Here is a 19,612-nt window from a genome sequence, read left to right as displayed (position 1 = left end):
CCCTCCCCTCCGAGAAACTTTGTCGTTACCGGGGGGATCTCAACCCAGTAAAAGTCGCTTTCTCAGCAACTATCCACGCCTTTCCCCTACCCATCAACCTCCCGTTTCCACCGTCGGATCCTCCATGTCATCATCTTCACGAAACTAATACCAACATCCAACGGTTAAAATCGTAGACTCGCTCCATGTCGCAGCAGCACGGGACAATTACCCTCGTTCTGGAGCTGAAGGACAGCTGTTAGCTCGAGATTCCGAGCCGATTGTTTAGACAAAACCGAAGCCGGCTTAGTGGGCCCCGCAATTAACTGCACTTGTAATATAAGTGCTCTCACTTCCCAGATAGCTTATTGCATTAGATTGATAAGTAATATTACTTATCACCTCCACTATCTGTCGCCTCCTATATAAAAAACACCCTATTTCTGCAAGTTCAAATGACCTCTTTCTCTCTCTCTATATATTTTCGAGTTTCTAGAGAGCGAGCGAGTAGATTAGTTCATTTCCGCGAGGAGAGAGAAAGTGCAAGAATTGGAAGAGAGAGAGAGAGAGAGGTTTGGTTTGTGATGTGGTAGCTTTGAAGGTTAGAGTTTCTCCCTTTCATGTTTCCGAATCTGTGGCTTTTTTTTTTTTTCAATTTTTATTTTATTTTGTTAATAAAAATTTTATGCTCTTTTTTTTTTAGGGCGAAACTTTAGGTTCATGCATCTTAGATTAAAGTTGCTTTGTCGATCGTGTGGGATGTAGATAGAGTCAAATCGTTTTCGTTTTTTTTCTTCGTTTTCGTTTGGCCACCGAAACCGCATCGTTTTTTTCTTTCTTTCTCTTCTTAGGTTAATTTTGGAAATACGGAGGAGGGGTTTCTTCCATAAATAAATGCTTCTGGTTAGATGATTTCATTGACGGTGCGGATTTCGATTATTAGTATTTTTTTTTTTATTTTTTATTTTGTGGCTGGTCCCCTAGCTGATTTTTATTATTTATTTATTTTTTTTGTTTTTGCAGATCTAGTTCACTGTTGCTCATTTTAGTGTGTATCTAATCGAAGACGAGGGGGTTCCGATGTCTTCTCTCAGTAGGGAATTGGTGTTCCTGATCTTGCAGTTTCTCGATGAGGAAAAGTTCAAGGAGACTGTGCACAAGTGGGGCTAGTTTGTTATTTTGTTAGGTTATTTTTGGGGTGTTTTTTTTTTTTGTATTTTTATACCACATTCATTAATTAACTATTTTTTATTTTATTTTATTTTTTGTTAAAAATAATAATAGGCTTGAGCAGGAGTCAGGGTTTTTCTTTAACATGAAATATTTTGAGGATGAAGTGCACAATGGCAATTGGGATGAGGTGGAGAAATACCTCTCTGGTTTCACAAAGGTGGATGATAATAGGTATTCCATGAAGATATTTTTTGAGATAAGGAAGCAGAAGTATCTGGAGGCTTTAGATAAGTAAGCTCACAACGAGTTCACATTTAGATTCTGTTGTTGACTTGACTCTCTGCATTCTAGTTCTAGGCTTCTACTACTAGCAGACAAGTTTAGTTGAACTGTTTTTAATTTTCGTAGGCATGACCGGTCCAAGGCTGTAGAAATATTAGTGAAGGATTTGAAAGTGTTTGCTACATTTAATGAAGAATTGTTCAAGGAAATCACACAGCTTCTTACATTGGAAAATTTCAGGTACCAGTCTTAATTTTTACTCCTGTTTTCAGTTTAGAAGTTATGTAAGATGCAGCTATTAGCTAATGAGTTAATCTTGACGTAGGGAAAATGAGCAATTGTCTAAGTATGGTGATACAAAATCTGCACGAGCAATCATGTTGGTTGAGCTCAAAAAGCTAATTGAAGCGAATCCCTTATTTCGTGACAAACTGCAATTTCCCAACCTTAAAAACTCAAGGTTACGGACTCTCATCAATCAAAGGTAATTTTTCCGATGTCCAAGCATATTTATTTCTCCATATTTGTGCTTTGAATATGAAATAACTTTCTGGTACCCAAATTCAATCATTTAGTATCGTTATTTTCAATTGATGGAGATCATCTCTGCCATATTTAGATTTCTGTGTTTCTTGGTTTTGAAATGCATGATGTTACTGTTATTCAATCATTCAAAATTTCCATTTATACATAGCAATTTTTTTTAACCAATAGTAGGATGGGATAACAGCCTCTTTGCATATGCAAGGGTAAGGCTGCGTACAACATCCCTCCCCCATACCTTCGCATAGCGAAGAGCCTCTGGGCAATGGGGTACGTAGTTTTTAGTAGGATGGGATAACATTAGTTTCATCAATCTGTATCTGTAATTCTGTATCCAGTGTAATGTGCTGCAATATTTGACTGTGCATTATCTGCTTTTGTGCCTCTTTGCGGTTAAAAATCATTGTTATGCCAGTTATGGTCTTAGGTTTTCCATTGAAGATACTCTTTTGACAATTTGCTTAAATTATATTCTATTAACAAATAATTGCTTTTATTTTAAAAAATAAATTACAGCCTAAATTGGCAGCATCAACTTTGCAAGAATCCACGGCCAAATCCCGACATAAAAACTCTTTTTGTGGATCACTCATGTGGACAACCAAATGGTGCACGAGCTCCATCACCTGCTAATAACCCGCTATTAGGTGCCTTACCAAAGGCTGGAGGATTTCCTCCACTTGGTGCACATGGGGTGGGCTCCTGAACTGATTATCTACCTTCTTTCGGTATCATGACCATCATTATATATGTCTGTTATGTTTCGATTCTTATTTTGGTGCTGGACCTTGTTGCACTTCTTGTTTACAGCCTTTTCAGCCTACTCCAGCACCGGTGCCAACACCCCTGGCTGGTTGGATGTCAAATCCTACCACTGTAGCACATGCCGCAGTTTCTGGAGGTGGAGCTATAGGTCTTGGTGCTCCATCTATGCCTGGTATTGTTCACTGACTCTTTAGGTGTAGTCATAATGCGATCATCAAAATTTAACTTTGACTTTTAACATGTTTCATTGCCTTGTTAAGCTGCTTTGAAGCATCCTAGGACCCCCCCAACTAATCCTTCTGTTGACTATCCATCTGGAGACTCAGATCATGTTGCTAAGAGAACAAGGCCAATGGGAATATCAGATGAGGTAATCCGTCTTTGCTTATGGACATACCATTAGCAGTTCATTGTAGGCTTTGGTGGCAAAACCAATGAATTGCTTATGGTATAACACTATAGTGTAACTGAGTTTTAACCCATGTTTTCTTCTATTCATCACTTTATGCAGGTAAATCTTCCTGTCAATGTGTTGTCAGCTACATTCCCAGGTCATGGTCAACATAGTCAAGCTTTTAATGCACCTGATGACATACCTAAGACTGTTGTGCGAACTCTTAATCAGGGTTCATCTCCTATGAGCATGGACTTTCATCCAATGCAACAATCTTTACTTCTTGGTCTGCTGCTCTTCTAAGGCTTTTTAATAACATTGATTTATTTTTCAGTTGCATGTTTTTGCTATCAAGTTGCCATTTGACTTTTATTTGATACAATATGTCAGTTGGTACACATGTGGGGGACATTGCTTTGTGGGAGGTGGGTTCTAGGGAGCGGTTGGTCTCAAGGAATTTCAAAGTTTGGGATCTTAGTGCATGTTCAATGCCATTTCAGGTTATCTCTTTACCTTTATGTATGAATGTTCTTTATAGGAATAGGAATTTGTGCTGAAGTGCAAGAGTTGTAATTTTGTCATGACTGAAGAAAAAACTAATTATGATCAATTCAGGCTGCTCTTGTCAAAGATCCGGGTGTTTCTGTCAATCGTGTAATTTGGAGTCCTGATGGTGCTTTATTTGGTAAGTTGAGAATTTTTTAATTCTTCAATGTTTAAATGATATAATATATACCTTGAGAAGTCAACTGAAGCAATCAGTAACGCATTTGAGTTTGTTCAATGAACAGGAGTTGCTTACTCAAGGCACATTGTTCAGATATACTCTTACCATGGTGGGGATGAAATACGACAGCACCTGGAGGTACACGCATGCACATATATACATAATTACATATACATATACAGATGTGCATTATTGTATTTGTTTTACTTATGAACCTGTTTTCTAGATTGATGCTCATGTTGGTGGAGTAAATGATCTGGCATTTTCCCATCCAAATAAGCAACTATGCGTGATAACTTGTGGTGATGATAAAACCATTAAGGTAAGTTTTCAGAACATGAGCTTGGTTTGCTGAAGTGGAGGAACTGAATATGTTGCTAACTAAATTATGCAATTTAAGGTATGGGATGCTGCTTCGGGTGCAAAGCAGTATACTTTTGAAGGTCATGAGGCTCCTGTTTATTCTGTCTGCCCACATTATAAAGAAAACATTCAGGTACAAATTGACTTCTGTACCTTTGGGATTGTTAGTTGAGTTTGTTGGCATGTTTCCTTCAGCTGCATTAATATATATGAATATAATCCCTCCCCCTCCCAAAAGTTACTTGGCCATTTTTTTTCTGGTTGGTTTTCTTACTGATGGTCATTGTCTTGTGATGTTGTAGTTCATCTTTTCAACAGCATTAGATGGAAAAATAAAAGCATGGTTGTATGACAATTTGGGATCTCGTGTTGATTATGAAGCTCCTGGTCGTTGGTGCACAACCATGGCTTATAGTGCTGATGGTACAAGGTAATATATATTCTCAGCTAGGTCTCCTTGTGTTATTTTGAGTCTTGCTGTGCAGTTAAATTATACTTTCTTTTCATACCAACGTACAAATATTTTTTGGCTATGACTATACTACAGGCTCTTTTCATGTGGGACAAGCAAAGATGGGGAATCCTCCATTGTTGAATGGAATGAAAGTGAAGGAGCTGTTAAAAGGACTTATCAAGGATTTCGCAAGCGATCTTTGGGTGTTGTGCAATTTGATACTACCAAAAATCGATTTTTGGCTGCTGGTGATGATTTCTCCATCAAATTCTGGGATATGGATAATGTTCAGCTTTTGACTACTGTTGATGCTGATGGGGGTCTCCCTGTAAGTTAATTATTTTATTGCAAATTGGAGAGCTGGACTCTAGAAATAGTAGTTGCTTGCTAATTGTTGCCTAATCTTAAACTTTAGGCGAGCCCACGCATTCGCTTCAACAAGGATGGAACACTTTTAGCTGTCTCTGCAAATGAGAATGGAATTAAAATTTTAGCCAATGGGGATGGTATTCGTTTGTTGCGTACGCTAGAGAATTCTTTATATGAAGCATCAAGAGCATCTGAAGCCTTGACAAAGGTAGACTTGTAGATATAACACTTTCCTCCTTTCTTATTTATAAAACCTAATCTAACACAATGTTTGTGGCAGCCTACAATTAATCCAATTTCTGCTGCTGCCGCTGCTGCAACCAGTGCTGCACTGGCAGAGAGGGCTTCATCTGTAGTAGCTATTGCTGGAATGGTTCGTGATCTTGTCCTTGTATCAGTTGGGACTTGTCATTATTTGCATGTTACTTGTACCGTTCTTTTTAATGTTTATTTTATTGCTCAACATGTAACTCTTGTTAAATAATTTATTTTCTTCCTTTATTCGATAATAGGAATGGCTGTACTTATCATATGGTGATTATTATTTATTAATATTTAACTATATGTCTATTTCTTGTCAGAATGGGGATACCCGAAACTTGGGTGATGTTAAACCTAGAATAAGTGAAGAATCCAATGACAAGTCAAAGATATGGAAGCTCACTGAAATCAATGAACAATCTCAATGTAGATCCTTGAAACTACCGGAGAATGTAAGAGTAACCAAGGTATGTTATTTACTTCAAATGTATTGTATATCCTCCCATAGAAATTTTATTGTCAAACTCCGAGTGCAACTTTACAGAAGTTTGTGGTTAGATTTAGTGTTATCTCAAACCCTTGTAGTCCACAGTGATGATTTCCACTATAATTACAAAGGAAAGGCTCCTTTGAAGTGACTCTATCAACCCTTAATTTAATCTAAAGTGCAACTGGATCTTAATCACTAGATGATTGGATACATCCTTGCTTGCTTACTTTAAAACAAACTTTTCCTATTATTATTGGGTAACACTAGTATCTTACAGATTTAGCTTTATGGACCTAAGGAGAATTGGGGATTTCTTGCTTCTATTTACTTTTTGCAGGAAAAATTGTCCTGTTCCATGTAATTTTTTTTGGCCAAAATCATGATTTCAGTTTGTGTTACGGATTACCATATATATATAGATTTAGATAGAACCTGTTTTGTGTGTCTTGATGCATAAATGTGGGAGATGAAGTGGTTGAGCATTAGATTAGCATACTGTTTTTTCATGTAATTTTTTTCTTATCTGTGCTGATAATTGAAATAATGATTGGACACCTTCATTCTTTTAAGGTTTCTCTGGTTCACTCCTCTCCATGACTGAAATTGTTGTGATGCTTTATTTTGACAGATATCAAGGTTGATATATACAAATTCAGGTAATGCTATTCTGGCATTAGCATCAAATGCCATTCACCTGCTCTGGAAATGGCAGCGAAATGAGCGTAACTCATCTGGCAAGGTGCGAGAACATGTGATGTTACTTCCGCAGACTACTTTTCTCTATTCAGAAATTGGCAATCAGAATTATGTTCTCTTTTGATGTTGATATTTCATCCTGTAGGCCACTGCTACCTTGCAACCTCAGTTGTGGCAACCATCGAGTGGCATCCTGATGACAAATGACATTGCTGATAGCAATCCTGAGGATGCTGTACCCTGCTTTGCGTTGTCCAAAAATGACTCGTATGTAATGTCTGCATCAGGAGGGAAGATATCTCTGTTTAATATGATGACTTTTAAGGTAAACCTATGAGCCTAACCATTACTAAAGACTATACATTTTGGAATTATGCCTATTAACCAATTTAAATTTTCTTGGCTAAGTGCAGACTATGACAACTTTCATGCCTCCGCCACCTGCGGCAACCTTTCTAGCTTTCCATCCTCAGGATAACAATATTATCGCTATAGGCATGGATGATTCCTCTATTCAAATATATAATGTCCGTGTTGATGAGGTAACAGCTGTCTGCCTGTAACCAGTTTGTACTTATGATTTGAGATTTTTTATGTTAATGCAAAGTTCCTTTGCAGGTTAAAAGTAAACTCAAAGGGCATACTAAAAGAATTACTGGTCTTGCTTTCTCTCATGTATTGAATGTATTAGTTTCATCTGGAGCTGATGCTCAGGTAATGATGGCTTAGTACAATAGATCTGGCATTTCTATTATTAAATTGCACTAAAATAACTTCTAGTTTTAAATCTTTTAACTAGTTTTTATCAAGTATTGTCCCCTTTCAGTATAGAATATGGCAGTGCAGTGATGATATGGGGAGTTACTTTTATGCCCTGTTTATTAATGCAGATTTGTGTTTGGAATACTGATGGATGGGAAAAGCAGAAGTCTAGATTCTTGCAGCTTCCTCCTGGGAGAACACCACCAGCACAGTCAGATACCCGTGTACAATTTCATCAAGATCAAATACAGTTCTTGGTTGTACATGAAACTCAGCTCGCCATTTATGAAGCAACTAAATTAGAAGGACTAAAGCAGGTTAGCCTCAGTTCAATGTGTTGCGTAAATAATTTCATTTATAATATTTTTATCTGATACCAATGGCATCAATTGTAGTGGTTCCCGCGAGACTCATCTGCACCAATATCGTATGCAACTTTCTCATGTGATAGCCAGCTGGTATATGCCAGCTTTTTAGATGCAACAATCTGTGTATTTAGTGCTTCAAACCTCAGATTACGTTGTCGGATCAATCCTTCTTCATATCTTCCTGCAAGTGTCAGGTAATCTGTTTGTTTAAGAATTAGTTGTCTGATTGTGTCAGCTGGCTGGGGAAGAGAATTCTATGAATTTAAAGAAAAATGTCTAACATGCTTTAGTTTCTATACTGCTTCTAAAACTAGAGTCAATCTAAAACTGATTCTAATTGTGCCATTGCCTATAATTTAGTCATTTTTAAAGTTACCCTGGATTATTCTAAATTTAGAATTTGCTAATAATCCTTCTTATACTTTTTGTTGAATACTAACATTATCTTCATGCAACAGTTCCAACATACAACCACTTGTAATCGCTGCACACCCACAAGAACCAAATCAGTTTGCTTTAGGACTGTCGGACGGTGGAGTTCATGTTTTTGAACCCCTTGAATCTGAAGGCAAGTGGGGTGTGCCTCCTCCGATTGAGAATGGGTCTGCAAGCAATGTGGCAGCTACTTCAGTTGGACCTTCAGATCAAGCTCAAAGATGATCCATGTCAGCCGAAGGCAAGTTTCTTTTACATACTTGGCTTGCTGGCCATTTTAAGAACTAAATTTGTACTTAAGTTAATGCAGGGCACTCTCTCCAATTCAGTTGATCCAGCTAAGTTAAATCCATCCATCGTACATGCCAAAGGTTTGGAGCAACTCATTTGGTTGGAAGACCAAAATCACATTGTAATTTGCCAATAGATGTGAAAAATTCTTGTTAAGTTTAATGCTAAGATGATGTACAAGTTCTTTTGAGTACTTTCAAGTTGCTTCTAGCTATTTAAGCAACTCATTTGGTTGGAAGACCAAAATCACATTGTAATTTGCCAATAGATGTGAAAAATTCTTGTTAAGTTTAATGCTAAGATGATGTACAAGTTCTTTTGAGTACTTTCAAGTTGCTTCTAGCTATTTAATTAGATTGGTTGATCCTAACATGTTGCCTTTTGTGAGTTCCATTTCAGCCTTACCGTGCTATTCTTGTCCGCGTCGTCTTCATCGTTCCCATATTCTCTATTTAAATAACTTTTGAAGAATAAATCGTCAGTTTGGTTCCTAAAGTATAGTTCTCTCCTTAATACTTCTTATGTTTGGCATGATATTTTAGTTAACTTTAAAGTTTTTTTGAGTAAAAGCTTGTTTGATTATATCTTTAACAAAATTAGTTGAGAAGTCAGTTGAATGTTGAAAAATACAAATCAAATCTTTGATATGGACATTCTAAAGAAAGTATCTATGACATCAGAATTTCAAAAATGTTTTTCTAAGATTAAATAATGTCTGTACATTTTTTTATCTATGATTTGTAAAGCTAATGCATGAAATATCATTGATTTTCTTATCAATAGCTGGGATTGTTTGTCTTCTAGAGTGAGTTGTCCACTCATCCTTTTTAAAGGATTTTACTCCTATAAAGCCTATAACTCATTCTAGCGAATAAAATAAACAAATTTAATTTGTTAATGAGAAAACTCACTCTTAATATTCTAATACATCTATAACTTGTTATGTATATCCATGAAAAATTGATTGGTATTTTTCTTGTTAATGACTTAGATTGTTTATTTTATCGTCTAAAGTGAGTTGCCAGTTACTTTAGAGAACACATTTATAAAGTGAGCCTCACTTTAAAAGATTAAGTAATTAACAAGAAAATCAACGCTTAATATTCTAAAACGTCATATGTATTATTTATTATGTAGCATGAAATATTGACCATTATTTTTTCATGAGTGACCGAGATTATTACTTTATCATATAAAGTTAGTTGCTAATTTTATAAGACATGGCTTTTTAAATATATATTATCATTAAATGAATTTAATCTAATAATTTTAAGACAAATAAATAATATTTATTTTAAAACTTAAGTTTTTGAACATCACAGATTGGCATGATATCCCGTAGGCATTATTAATTATTAATATCATCGAAAGATAGTTACTGACCTTCCCTAAGTCATAAACAATTAACCGATTTCATATAACAATAAAGATAAAAAATGATTTTAATTTTTTTTATATAAAAAAAATACAACTTTTTTAATAAAGACCTAAATCAAAATTTACAGATTTTACATCAATAAAAAAACATTTAACCATTAAACAATTATAAACATTTTTATATCATCGAGTACGAAGCACTTGATTTTTCAAACGTGGCAAACAAGAAAAGTGAAATATTAATCTATTAACATCTGCTGATAAAAGGTTTATTCGCCCATTTTTCACCTTAAATACTAAAGGCGTAGAAAACACGTCCCTGCATCATTCTTTTTCGTCATATCATATACATATACATTTACAATAAAACAACAAAACTTCGCAGCACAAGCAGAATTACACCTTCCATAAAGTCATTATTATAGCCTATGTACAATTTGAGGTTGTCTTTCCATTCTTCTCTAAGATACGACTTCAGTACCACTGACATATATAAGTATAATAATATATACATATACACATATCAGAATACCGCAATAACTACCCAGGCCGAAAGCTTACCAAATTTGGGAGGTACATTGATTTCAGTTTCTTGATGTCATTTGCTGTCACCTTACAGGACTCCAATGTCAGAGATCTCAAGTTCTTCAGTGTCTTCAAATGCTGCAGTCCAGCATTAGTGATACGAGAATTTGAAACATTCAAAGAAACCAACCCAGTAAGCCCTGAAATCACGAGCATAAACATGTGATCACGGACATATAGCTAATAACTACAATCACCTAACTTTCACGACTATACACACAATGGAATAAATACCAAACTTTATGCAAGGAAAAAAACCAGCAAAAACATAAATAGCCCCGCTTTTCATTAAGAATCAGAAATGTAAACCATCCAGCAATCCCAACACTACTCGTTTGTATATTTTCATGTGACTATTTATGTTTTCAACTTGGTCAAGAGGAAATAAAACAAAGCAAACAAAATGAGATCACTTCACAAAAAAAGAAGTCAGAAGTACCAGAAATTAACTCCAGGGTTTTGTCTGTAAGGTTGCTGTTTTGTGATAAATTTAAGCACACTAGAGAAGAAAGCTCTTTAATATTTTTCACACCAGTATCAGTCAATCCTCCACCGCATATTTCCAAGGACCTCAGGTTCTTAAATTCTGTTTCACCATAAACAGAGTAAGCAAACCAATGAATTCAACTTATAACTGATATGGGACAGAATAATGTTTCCTGTAAACTAAGGATCGCAAATTATGAGACAAGCATTTTCCAATTACATTTCATATAAAATTAAGCTCATGTAATTTAACTGTAACAGTAAAGACAAGACATCTATTTGTTATATAAAAATACGAAGCAAAAACAAAATGCCAAAAAAATGAGAAAACCATATTGTTGGAATAAGGTAAACAAATATCCACAAATAATCATGTTGGAAGTTAACATTCAGAGATACACTACATACTTTTCAAATAGTTTGTCCCAAAATCTGTGATTCGTGCACCAAACAAATCCAGGTCAGTGAGGCCAGTCAAACCTGCATCGGCAAATTTAAAATTATGCATGCTGCAAATTTAAGCTTTAGGCTTAAAAAACAAATAGCCAGAATAGTTTAAGCTTAAAATAAGAGTAACGAAATTTGTGTTTTGGGAAAGTAAAGGTATGACCAACTCAAGGAAAGACTAGTTTGAATTAACGGTAATATATTTCAAGAGTTTATTTATATCACGGTCAGTGTAAATTATTTTACAGACATTTAATAGGAATTCACTCCACCACCATATTATTAAAGAATAGGATGATGTGGTGATAGGGTGAATTCTTATTGGATGCATGGGTAAAAAAATTACATTGGACGGTGCATATAAATTAAATTCATATCCCAAAACCTTAGTATAAAAAATATACTATGAAATCAATTGGATTGAACAGGATTAGAGCTCATGTACAAAACTCTACAGAAATAAACAAGACATTCTTTGAATTCTAATTTTTCATAGAAACACGTACTTGTAAGGTTTGCCAGCCCAGCATCAGTAATTTGGTAAGCATCCAAATTAAGTGACTTCAGAGATGAGAGTCCGCACAATTTCCTTAAACTACTATCACTAATCATGGTAAAAGACAGATTTATTTTCTGCAGACTAGACAACCCTACAAGAAATAGAATAAAACTCGTTTAACATTGAAGTACAAGGAGAGGTTAAACCAAAAAGCATACAAACATTGAAACTTGTAAGGAACTGGCATATCAAACCTGATAAATGGTGTAGCCCATTGCTTCCAACTTCTGTATCCGACAATTCCAAGCAGTTCAATTGTTTATGGCCTAAAAGCATTGGGAAGAAAATGTGAATCACACATTGTCACATTCACTCAAGATAGAAATGTGCACTTCCAATGGAAAATCACATGGAACGCAATCATCCTTCAAATAAATCATTTACAAACAATTATGCCAAGTAGATTAATGTGCCAAGTTATTTTTCTCATTTTCTTTCGCTAAAACTTTTAGGCAACAATTTCATCCAGGAAGGCATAAAAAAAGAAACAAGGAAAAAGGAGGAATTCAAGCATCTACCAGCCAAATTGACCAATCCTTCATCACCAATCTTACAAGAATCAAGGTTCAAGCTCTCCAACTTTGTCAATCCTGCTTGAAAACATACATCACATTGTTAGATACAATCATTTTCTTTCATATATAATACATATCTTTTTTCTGTCCTAACATGCTTTATATTTTTCTGTTATATCTGTTAATAATATAAGACTATTCTGCACACACGTGTTAATATAATGTTAGCGTGTACAAATCAAGTTAAAGTTATATCAAGAAAAATAATTGCAAGATTATAATATTGAAAGTGAAACTCCCCAAGATGGTAATATTTGATGAACTAGGGATTAACCATTCTATATCATTGCCAGAAAGGTAGTCTTGTTACAAAGTGTCAACACATTAAAGCAACAGTACATATCCCCAAAAATTGTGACAACATTATTGCCTCAAATGATGAAATTTCCAAGTCAGCAGTATCACATCATCAAACCAATTTAAAAAGGTATAATTGAGGCCCACAAGAATGGCAATATCTACAACAAATTATGTAGCTTTGATTATTGGGATGGTGATATTATTTCAGAGTTCATTCAGTCTTGATGTTGGGCAGCCCACAAATGTTTAGTCTTGCAAACTTCAAGCTCCAAATGTCCAATCTTGGACGTGTGATGGTATGTTAAGATATCTCACATTGGCTAGGAATATGACCAAAATACTCCTTACAAGATTCAAGCAATCCCTTTGAGCTAGCTTTTGGAGTGGAAATGAGTTAGATTCTGTCCATTTCTAATCTATAATTTAATTAATGGATGACAGAGCAGACTTGGACTGCCACTTAACTGGGGACAACAATCTTAATGTTTTTTTTTTCTGGGGCATTTGGCATTAAATTCTTGATTCCACATCTTGCATTCGTGGCAACTAAGAATTCCATTAGACAAAACAAATACAAGTGTCCGCTTAAAAAAGTTAAAAGATGGCTTGTACCTCCACAGTAGTTCAGGAAGAATAGGAAAATAAAGAGAGCAAGAGATTTGAAATCACCTTTCAAGTGAACTAAACATGCATCTGTTATGACATTAAATCCCAAGTTTAATACTTTCAAATTTTCGAGTCCTGTAAAAAAAGGTAATGAGACAAATGTAATGCCCCCAATAATTTCTTATGGTGTTAAAAATTACAACCCAACAAGCTTACTATAAAATATATAATTACAGCCTGAGAGAAGTAGCTATACAATTCTTAACAACTTACGTGAAAATTTTTTGCACCCATTGTCAGAGAGAAGGCATCTATTAAGATTCAAGTTTGACAGTGCAGGAAGCTCTGGCACAAAACATAACAACATCAAATCAAAACTTGAATGCACATTTCAGGTTCATTAAGTCATATTATACACTAGAAAGACATGATGAAGTTACACTTTTCACATTCAACAAAGTTCACTGATAATAATAAAACTAATAGCAGCTGGTTCAAAAATATGCATGTTCAGCTGAAACCTTTTCTGTTTAATTGAGTCAAGCAGACATGCAAAATATTAGAACCTCAAAGCTGCTGAACAACCAAAAATGTGAATACTGTATTAACGCTATTAGAAACAAAAAACGTGTTCCTTCAGTGTAAAGGTACTAAAGTTTGGACCAAATACTCTCCCATCTGAGAAAACTAAGTTTAAATAAATGGAATCACATTCCACACCCCAAGTTTTTCTTTCTAAAGTTTCACAATTAGTAGTCTTCCCTGCTCAAATCAAAATCTGCTTGCAGTGGTATGCCCAAGGCATCCGAATAAAACACACAATGTTTCAGCTTCAATCTTTAAGCATTCATCCGTTTAAATAGAAGAAGAGCAGGATTAAAGCATTAATGAGCCAATAAGACATTAACGCAATAACAAGAGAGTATATCCTAGCAAACAGTTAGTTGACTCGGTTCTAACAAGCATAAAAGTCTATCAAGGAATTCAACCTGCAAGAGAATCCAAGCATGCAGCTGTTACAAGGCACCCTTCCAAATTTAAAAGGGCAAGCTTCTGTAACCCTGGAATGAACCAAGACAATGTTGAAAATTAATGAGACAGATGAATATGAAATGACGAAATTTGAAATTTCCTTTTAACTGGTAAGCTGGGGCACCCATACATTGGCACTGGGATGTACACTCAACTGTACAACTTCTCTATTTAACCAACTTAACAAAGACCAACTTTAGAAGGATAATTGACAAATTATTACATCATAAAAAGGCAGATTTTCTATGAAAGGATTTTTAAATCAGCATTCTGGCTAATACAAAATTAGAGTCTACATTTAAATACAAAATTAGAGTCTACATTCCGGAAACAGCCTCTTTGCATATGCAAGGGTAAGGCTGCGTACAATATCCCTCCCCCATACCTTCGCATAGCGAAGAGCCTCTGGGCAATGGGGTACGAAGTTAATTTAAAAATTGAAGCACAAATTAGAATTGAGTATCTAACTGAAATTAAGAGAGAGAACTAAATTGATCTTCAAAAAAAAAACATCAACTCCATAAAAATTAATAGTTGATATTTGCGTACGGCACTATACAGTCCTGTAAAGCTTTTATTGATAACTTAGTTGAATAAAATCATCTTGTTACATACAAATGTAGAAGCCACCACAAAACAACAATCATCCATTGCATCTTCACACAGAACATGCATAGACAGACAGAATAGACACATTTAAATACTTCGAGAAAGATGAAAAGCTAGGTTGAACCTCACTTTCAAGTTTCACTATCCCAAGAGAAAAATATCAATAACACAAATTTTTACAGACTACAGAGAAATATTAGAATACAAAAACATGCAAGAGTACCAGGAATAAGATAATCATATAACCCCTATTGCTCTGAAATGTTACAATAATAAACGGAAAGGCAGTGGCACGATACCTTTTAGAAAACTGATGCCAAAATCAGTGACGTCACTGGAAGAAATCTCTAGACTTTTCAGGCTTGCAAGCTCTGGAAGTAAATTGAATTAGATAATTGTACTATTGGTTATTGAACTTTGAACCATATGGCTAATAAGATGGAAATGATTACTTCTATAAAGTATAAACACAAAGGCACATAACAATTATATGTTGTCAAATACAACTGTTGCAAAGTGTTCTTTTCAAGAGATATTAAACCATTCCACTCAAGGTAAATAAACTTAGGTGGAATATGTGTAAGAACTACTCTGTAGTAGAAAACACAATAATTGCATAAAGTCTAGACAATCAATTTTGGGCAAAAGTTTCAGCTACTGTGCTAAAAAGGAAAGCCAGATGCAACAAACCTGAAAGAGGTTTCATATCATAATCTTTTATGCAGTTACACCACTTCAAATTGAGAGATTCCAACTTGGTCAAACCTGGAAAATATGGATCAGATCATCGGACAGAAGTTACATGGAAACCAAGTTTGTTTTGCTGTTCAAGTGTTCATGCTACAGTATCACATGCTGTAATAGAATTCCTTCAACCTTGTATTGTTCTCTTATGTGATAGCTGCTTAGTTACATAATTGTAAATGAAAAACAAGTAATATTAGGAAAAAGTGTAGTCAGTTATTTATTCCTTATTTTAGCTATCCATAGCACTTAGCAAGTATGAAGGCAGAAGGTAGCCCAAATATTACTCCACTTGGTGTTTTGTAAATTGCATTCCACTTCATTGGCAGCACAATGTCAATTGTAAGTTGAAACAACTAACAACTATGATAGACATTAGACAATAATACAGCATCATGGGATATATATATACATATATATGCTGCCTTACGAAATAAATAAGTTTAGCAGCAAGAGAATTCAAACACTTTTTAAATGTTTTATAATAACTAGGTTCGTAAAGCTTTACTTTCACACAAAAATTACATCCAAGAACCAACCTCGAAGATGAACAAGGCCTCCATGAATCCCGGGACATCTCTCCAAATCCAACTTGACCAAGTTAACAAGACCGGAAAAGGCACTCATTCCTTGAGCAGAAATTGAATCATTTCTTCTGAAACTCAAACTTGTCAAGTTTGACAGACCTGGAATATTTTATTACAGTTGTTGTAAACCTTCAGTAAAAGCATCTTATGGGCAAAGGTTCTACACATAAGTAATTTCACATGAATATCAACACTGTATGGAAGACACCTAGATGAGGAAAAGTAGGAAAATGTTATGTAACAAAAAAGGCTAAGGCAGATGACAGAGGTAAACAAAAATACTGATAAATAATAAATAATATATTACATCTGAAATGCATAAAAACCACTTCATCTTCACTATGCAGAATTCATTATGTCAAATTGGATTAACTGATAGGTGGGTGTTGAAAACATTTCCATTATTTGCAAGAAACCTCTATGGCGGGAAAATAATCATGTCACTTGCCCTTTACAAGATTTCATTCTTCAAACATTATATATTAAAATGCATAATACTACACTAAAAATAGAATAAATCTAAATGTCATAGCATGCCGATGATAAGTATAAGATTTCCATTTGCATATTTTTCAATATTAACTTGAGCAAATTAGAAATAGGTGTGCCAATAGGAAATAAATTTGACAAAAAAAAAAAAATAGAGAAAACTACATTGGGAATTCTTGGTAAAATATTTCCAATTTGGGGAATTATCGACCACAAGTGGTTTATGATATTCAAATATAATTAATGAGTAAACACTTATTCATTTAACTGATCACTTGAAGGATCAATGTTCTAAAATTGAAAATCATTTACCAAGAATTCCCTTATTAAATTTTTCAAGAAAAGACATAACTATGAAAAGATATAACTATGGGTAATTATGAGTATGCAAGGCTAACTTTTAATAAGTTATCACCTAGAATTAAAAATAAGGGAATATGTAACCCATTTCCACACTAATGAATAGACACGGTTTAACCAAGATATATAATTAGGATATTTTTATTCCTTTTTTTTAAGATGAATAAAATATAAAAAAAGATGCCAAAGGACTAACATCCAAGTGCAAATATGGGAAATAAATGAATAACTGCAAATGCATTGAGTGTGATTCCATAACAACTATACAAATACAAGAAAAGAAAGAATACCATTGATACACTCTAGTCCACGATCTGAAATTTGGTCACAGTAATTTAGATTTAAGGAAATGAGACTTTCACAATCTTTAAGGTATGTCAGCCCTAAATCAGTGACATCAGACCCAGAAAGATCCACAGAAAGTAAAGATGAACCCTGGGATGAGATGACGCCCATCCAATTATCATTAACACCATCATATTCTCCCAAGTAAAGATCCTGTGAAAAAAAAGAGATAAAAACTCTTAAACTATATCAAGAACACAATTAGCTAGGTTCGTAATTGATTTAAAATGATTTACCTGGAGAGCACAATCTCGAAAAGCTTCAAGGGAAGCACTGGTTAGACATCGGGAGTAAACCAAATTATTGAAAATTAGCTGACTTATATCTCGTGGTAGCATAGAAAATGTGTTATATTTATCAATATCCTGTTGGATAAAGATTGCAGTGATTAGATCAAAATAAAAAGGGTATGGACAGAGTAAATGTAGCATTTTTTTTGTTAAAAAAAATACCTCGTTTATTTTCTGTATGCATAAGTCCAACAGTGACGGACATTCTCCTTTTCGTAGGTGAAAATCTACAGATGGATAAGAAAAAGAGGATGTCCACCATTTCAAACTTCCGCATTTGCAATATCTTCGTGGTAGTCCTCTGATAAGACTATCTTCGTTATCCCACTCTTGCTTCCTAGAACATGCTCCCCCCATCTAGAAAATATCCCGTCACCAATATATGTCAAAAAATTTGCAGCAGAACACTAGTGCAATTCATTCAATAGCCAAATACGAACATATGCAACCAACTTCACCCTGTTAAAAACACACCGAAGAGTATAGCTTAATAAAATTTCAGCAGACTTTTTTTTAATACGTGATTTCAGTAGACTTGACCATTCAGGAGTTGGCTTCTCTTAAATTCATTAACAGTTCTATTTACAACATCAACATCTAAAAGCTAAAGACCAAAACTGCCAAATCACCTAGAAAATATATAAGCAACCACACCATACTCAGCACTTACCGTCTTTGGCTTAAGCAATACTGCACAACATATTTCTATTAACATATATAACTACCACCACATGATGCAAAAGGTCAAATGCATATGAACCAATGCATAAGCCTAACATAGCATACATGCATCAACTTGACAAATAACAGGAAAAAGTATAATACACTCAGTACTCACTGTGCGCCAAAAACGAAAAGGACATCTATTTGCAAAACGGATTCATCCTTATAAAATACACAACTTCAAAACACGACAAATAAAAATTACAGCAATTAAACAATAAAAACAACAGCAGGAAAAACTATAATACACTCAGTACTCACTCTGCGCCAAAAAAGAAAAGACATCTATATGCAAAATCAAACGAAAAACGGATTCATCCTTATAAAAATACACAAATTCAGAACACTAAAAAAATTGCAGTCAAATAATAATAATAAGAACGGCATAGTAGTAATAATAGAAAGAATGAAACAACGGCATAGATATAAAATACACTAAAATACTAGAACTAATATATTAATAATATAAAAATAAAAATACACTACAACTAAAACATACGTAGTTAAATTATAGTAATTTATAAAAGGAAACAACGGCACAGTAAGTCAGTAACTAGTTACGAGCGATGATCGAACTGCAGAGAACACAAACGGTGCATAGTAACAAGTTCCAAACGATGATCGAACTGCAGAGAACACCAAAATCCACGAATTTTCATCAAAGAAGGTTTTCAGAAAGGAAAAAAAAAACAGAACGAAAGACGATTGCGGGAATTGTGAAACGAAATAGCAGAGCCAGAGTTTGCAACGAAAAAAACAAAACGGAGAAGAAAATAGAGAGGAAGTAACCGTACCCTGACACAGTAAGATGAAGAAGAAGAGAAGCGATCACTGAGTGGCTCTCGTGTTGCTGTTGCAGGTGAACTTGAAAACTTGGGAGTGAGTGCAAGAAAAAGAGTGGTGGGTGGGGACATGGCTCGTAACCGAACCTCGGTCCGAACCAGCCATCGGAAGGCACGTGGCGAATATGGTAGGTGCGGATTTAAAAGGGTACGGAAGGGATTGAGGGATTCTCTTGACTTTATCCATTTGGAAGAGCAGGTGGGGCCCACTCGGTTGCCTTGCGAACTTTGTGCACGCAATTATGCTAATTGCTTTATGTCTTGATTTATGTATGCGTCGGTTTATTAAATTAATTAACAATCA

General features: G+C 34.8%; 2 protein-coding genes across 11 annotated transcripts; one reads left to right on the top strand and one right to left on the bottom strand.

The window, feature by feature from the left end:
- Nucleotides 1-423: 423 nt before the first annotated feature.
- LOC114422470 (topless-related protein 1-like) lies at nucleotides 424-8,552 on the top strand. 4 transcript variants are annotated; one of them, XM_028388844.1, is made up of 27 exons: nucleotides 424-580; nucleotides 1,003-1,139; nucleotides 1,264-1,443; nucleotides 1,561-1,674; nucleotides 1,760-1,918; nucleotides 2,494-2,671; nucleotides 2,788-2,914; nucleotides 3,003-3,112; nucleotides 3,254-3,422; nucleotides 3,527-3,636; nucleotides 3,752-3,821; nucleotides 3,928-4,001; nucleotides 4,090-4,185; nucleotides 4,264-4,359; nucleotides 4,529-4,656; nucleotides 4,774-5,008; nucleotides 5,096-5,257; nucleotides 5,330-5,422; nucleotides 5,631-5,777; nucleotides 6,429-6,539; nucleotides 6,642-6,821; nucleotides 6,910-7,038; nucleotides 7,115-7,210; nucleotides 7,387-7,575; nucleotides 7,654-7,820; nucleotides 8,085-8,302; nucleotides 8,372-8,552. In XM_028388844.1, exons 2-26 carry the CDS (start codon nucleotides 1,060-1,062, stop codon nucleotides 8,284-8,286), a joined length of 3,402 nt encoding a protein of 1,133 aa, XP_028244645.1. In that variant the 5' UTR covers nucleotides 424-580; nucleotides 1,003-1,059; the 3' UTR covers nucleotides 8,287-8,302; nucleotides 8,372-8,552. The 4 variants fall into 4 exon arrangements, with proteins under 4 accessions (XP_028244645.1, XP_028244643.1, XP_028244644.1 ...); XM_028388843.1 differs by adding an exon at nucleotides 831-902 and having other exon boundaries at nucleotides 440-580; nucleotides 8,085-8,552; XM_028388842.1 differs by having other exon boundaries at nucleotides 8,085-8,552.
- A 1,404-nt stretch (nucleotides 8,553-9,956) lies between these two features.
- On the bottom strand, nucleotides 9,957-19,413 carry LOC114422469 (dynein regulatory complex subunit 6-like). 7 transcript variants are annotated; one of them, XM_028388841.1, is made up of 17 exons: nucleotides 19,261-19,374; nucleotides 19,020-19,092; nucleotides 17,906-18,100; nucleotides 17,690-17,818; nucleotides 17,399-17,606; nucleotides 16,212-16,358; nucleotides 15,619-15,693; nucleotides 15,228-15,299; nucleotides 14,277-14,348; nucleotides 13,561-13,632; nucleotides 13,351-13,422; nucleotides 12,325-12,396; nucleotides 12,001-12,072; nucleotides 11,754-11,897; nucleotides 11,209-11,280; nucleotides 10,754-10,900; nucleotides 9,957-10,454 (listed from the first exon to the last, which is right to left on the bottom strand). In XM_028388841.1, exons 3-17 carry the CDS (start codon nucleotides 18,098-18,100, stop codon nucleotides 10,270-10,272), a joined length of 1,734 nt encoding a protein of 577 aa, XP_028244642.1. In that variant the 5' UTR covers nucleotides 19,020-19,092; nucleotides 19,261-19,374; the 3' UTR covers nucleotides 9,957-10,269. The 7 variants fall into 7 exon arrangements, with proteins under 7 accessions (XP_028244642.1, XP_028244639.1, XP_028244641.1 ...); XM_028388838.1 differs by having other exon boundaries at nucleotides 17,906-18,202; nucleotides 19,021-19,092; XM_028388840.1 differs by having other exon boundaries at nucleotides 17,906-18,202; nucleotides 19,028-19,092.
- Nucleotides 19,414-19,612: the final 199 nt, after the last annotated feature.

Source organism: Glycine soja, chromosome 8 (assembly GCF_004193775.1).
Source record: "Glycine soja cultivar W05 chromosome 8, ASM419377v2, whole genome shotgun sequence".
In the NCBI taxonomy this organism is placed as follows: Eukaryota; Viridiplantae; Streptophyta; class Magnoliopsida; order Fabales; family Fabaceae; genus Glycine; species Glycine soja.
This window is presented reverse-complemented; position numbering and strand designations above follow the sequence as displayed.

Coding starts and splice junctions, on each gene's coding strand:
- LOC114422469 (XM_028388835.1), bottom strand. CDS start 19,380: ATGTCCCCACCCACCACTCTTTTTCTTGCACTCACTCCCAAGTTTTCA. Junction 12,073..12,324: donor AGGATTGGTCAATTTGGCTG/GTAGATGCTTGA, acceptor CAATGCTTTTAG/GCCATAAACAATTGAACTGC. Junction 11,281..11,753: donor TGGGCTGGCAAACCTTACAA/GTACGTGTTTCT, acceptor TTGCCGATGCAG/GTTTGACTGGCCTCACTGAC.
- LOC114422470 (XM_028388844.1), top strand. CDS start 1,060: ATGTCTTCTCTCAGTAGGGAATTGGTGTTCCTGATCTTGCAGTTTCTC. Junction 3,822..3,927: donor TCCTGATGGTGCTTTATTTG/GTAAGTTGAGAA, acceptor TTCAATGAACAG/GAGTTGCTTACTCAAGGCAC. Junction 5,778..6,428: donor AGAATGTAAGAGTAACCAAG/GTATGTTATTTA, acceptor TTATTTTGACAG/ATATCAAGGTTGATATATAC.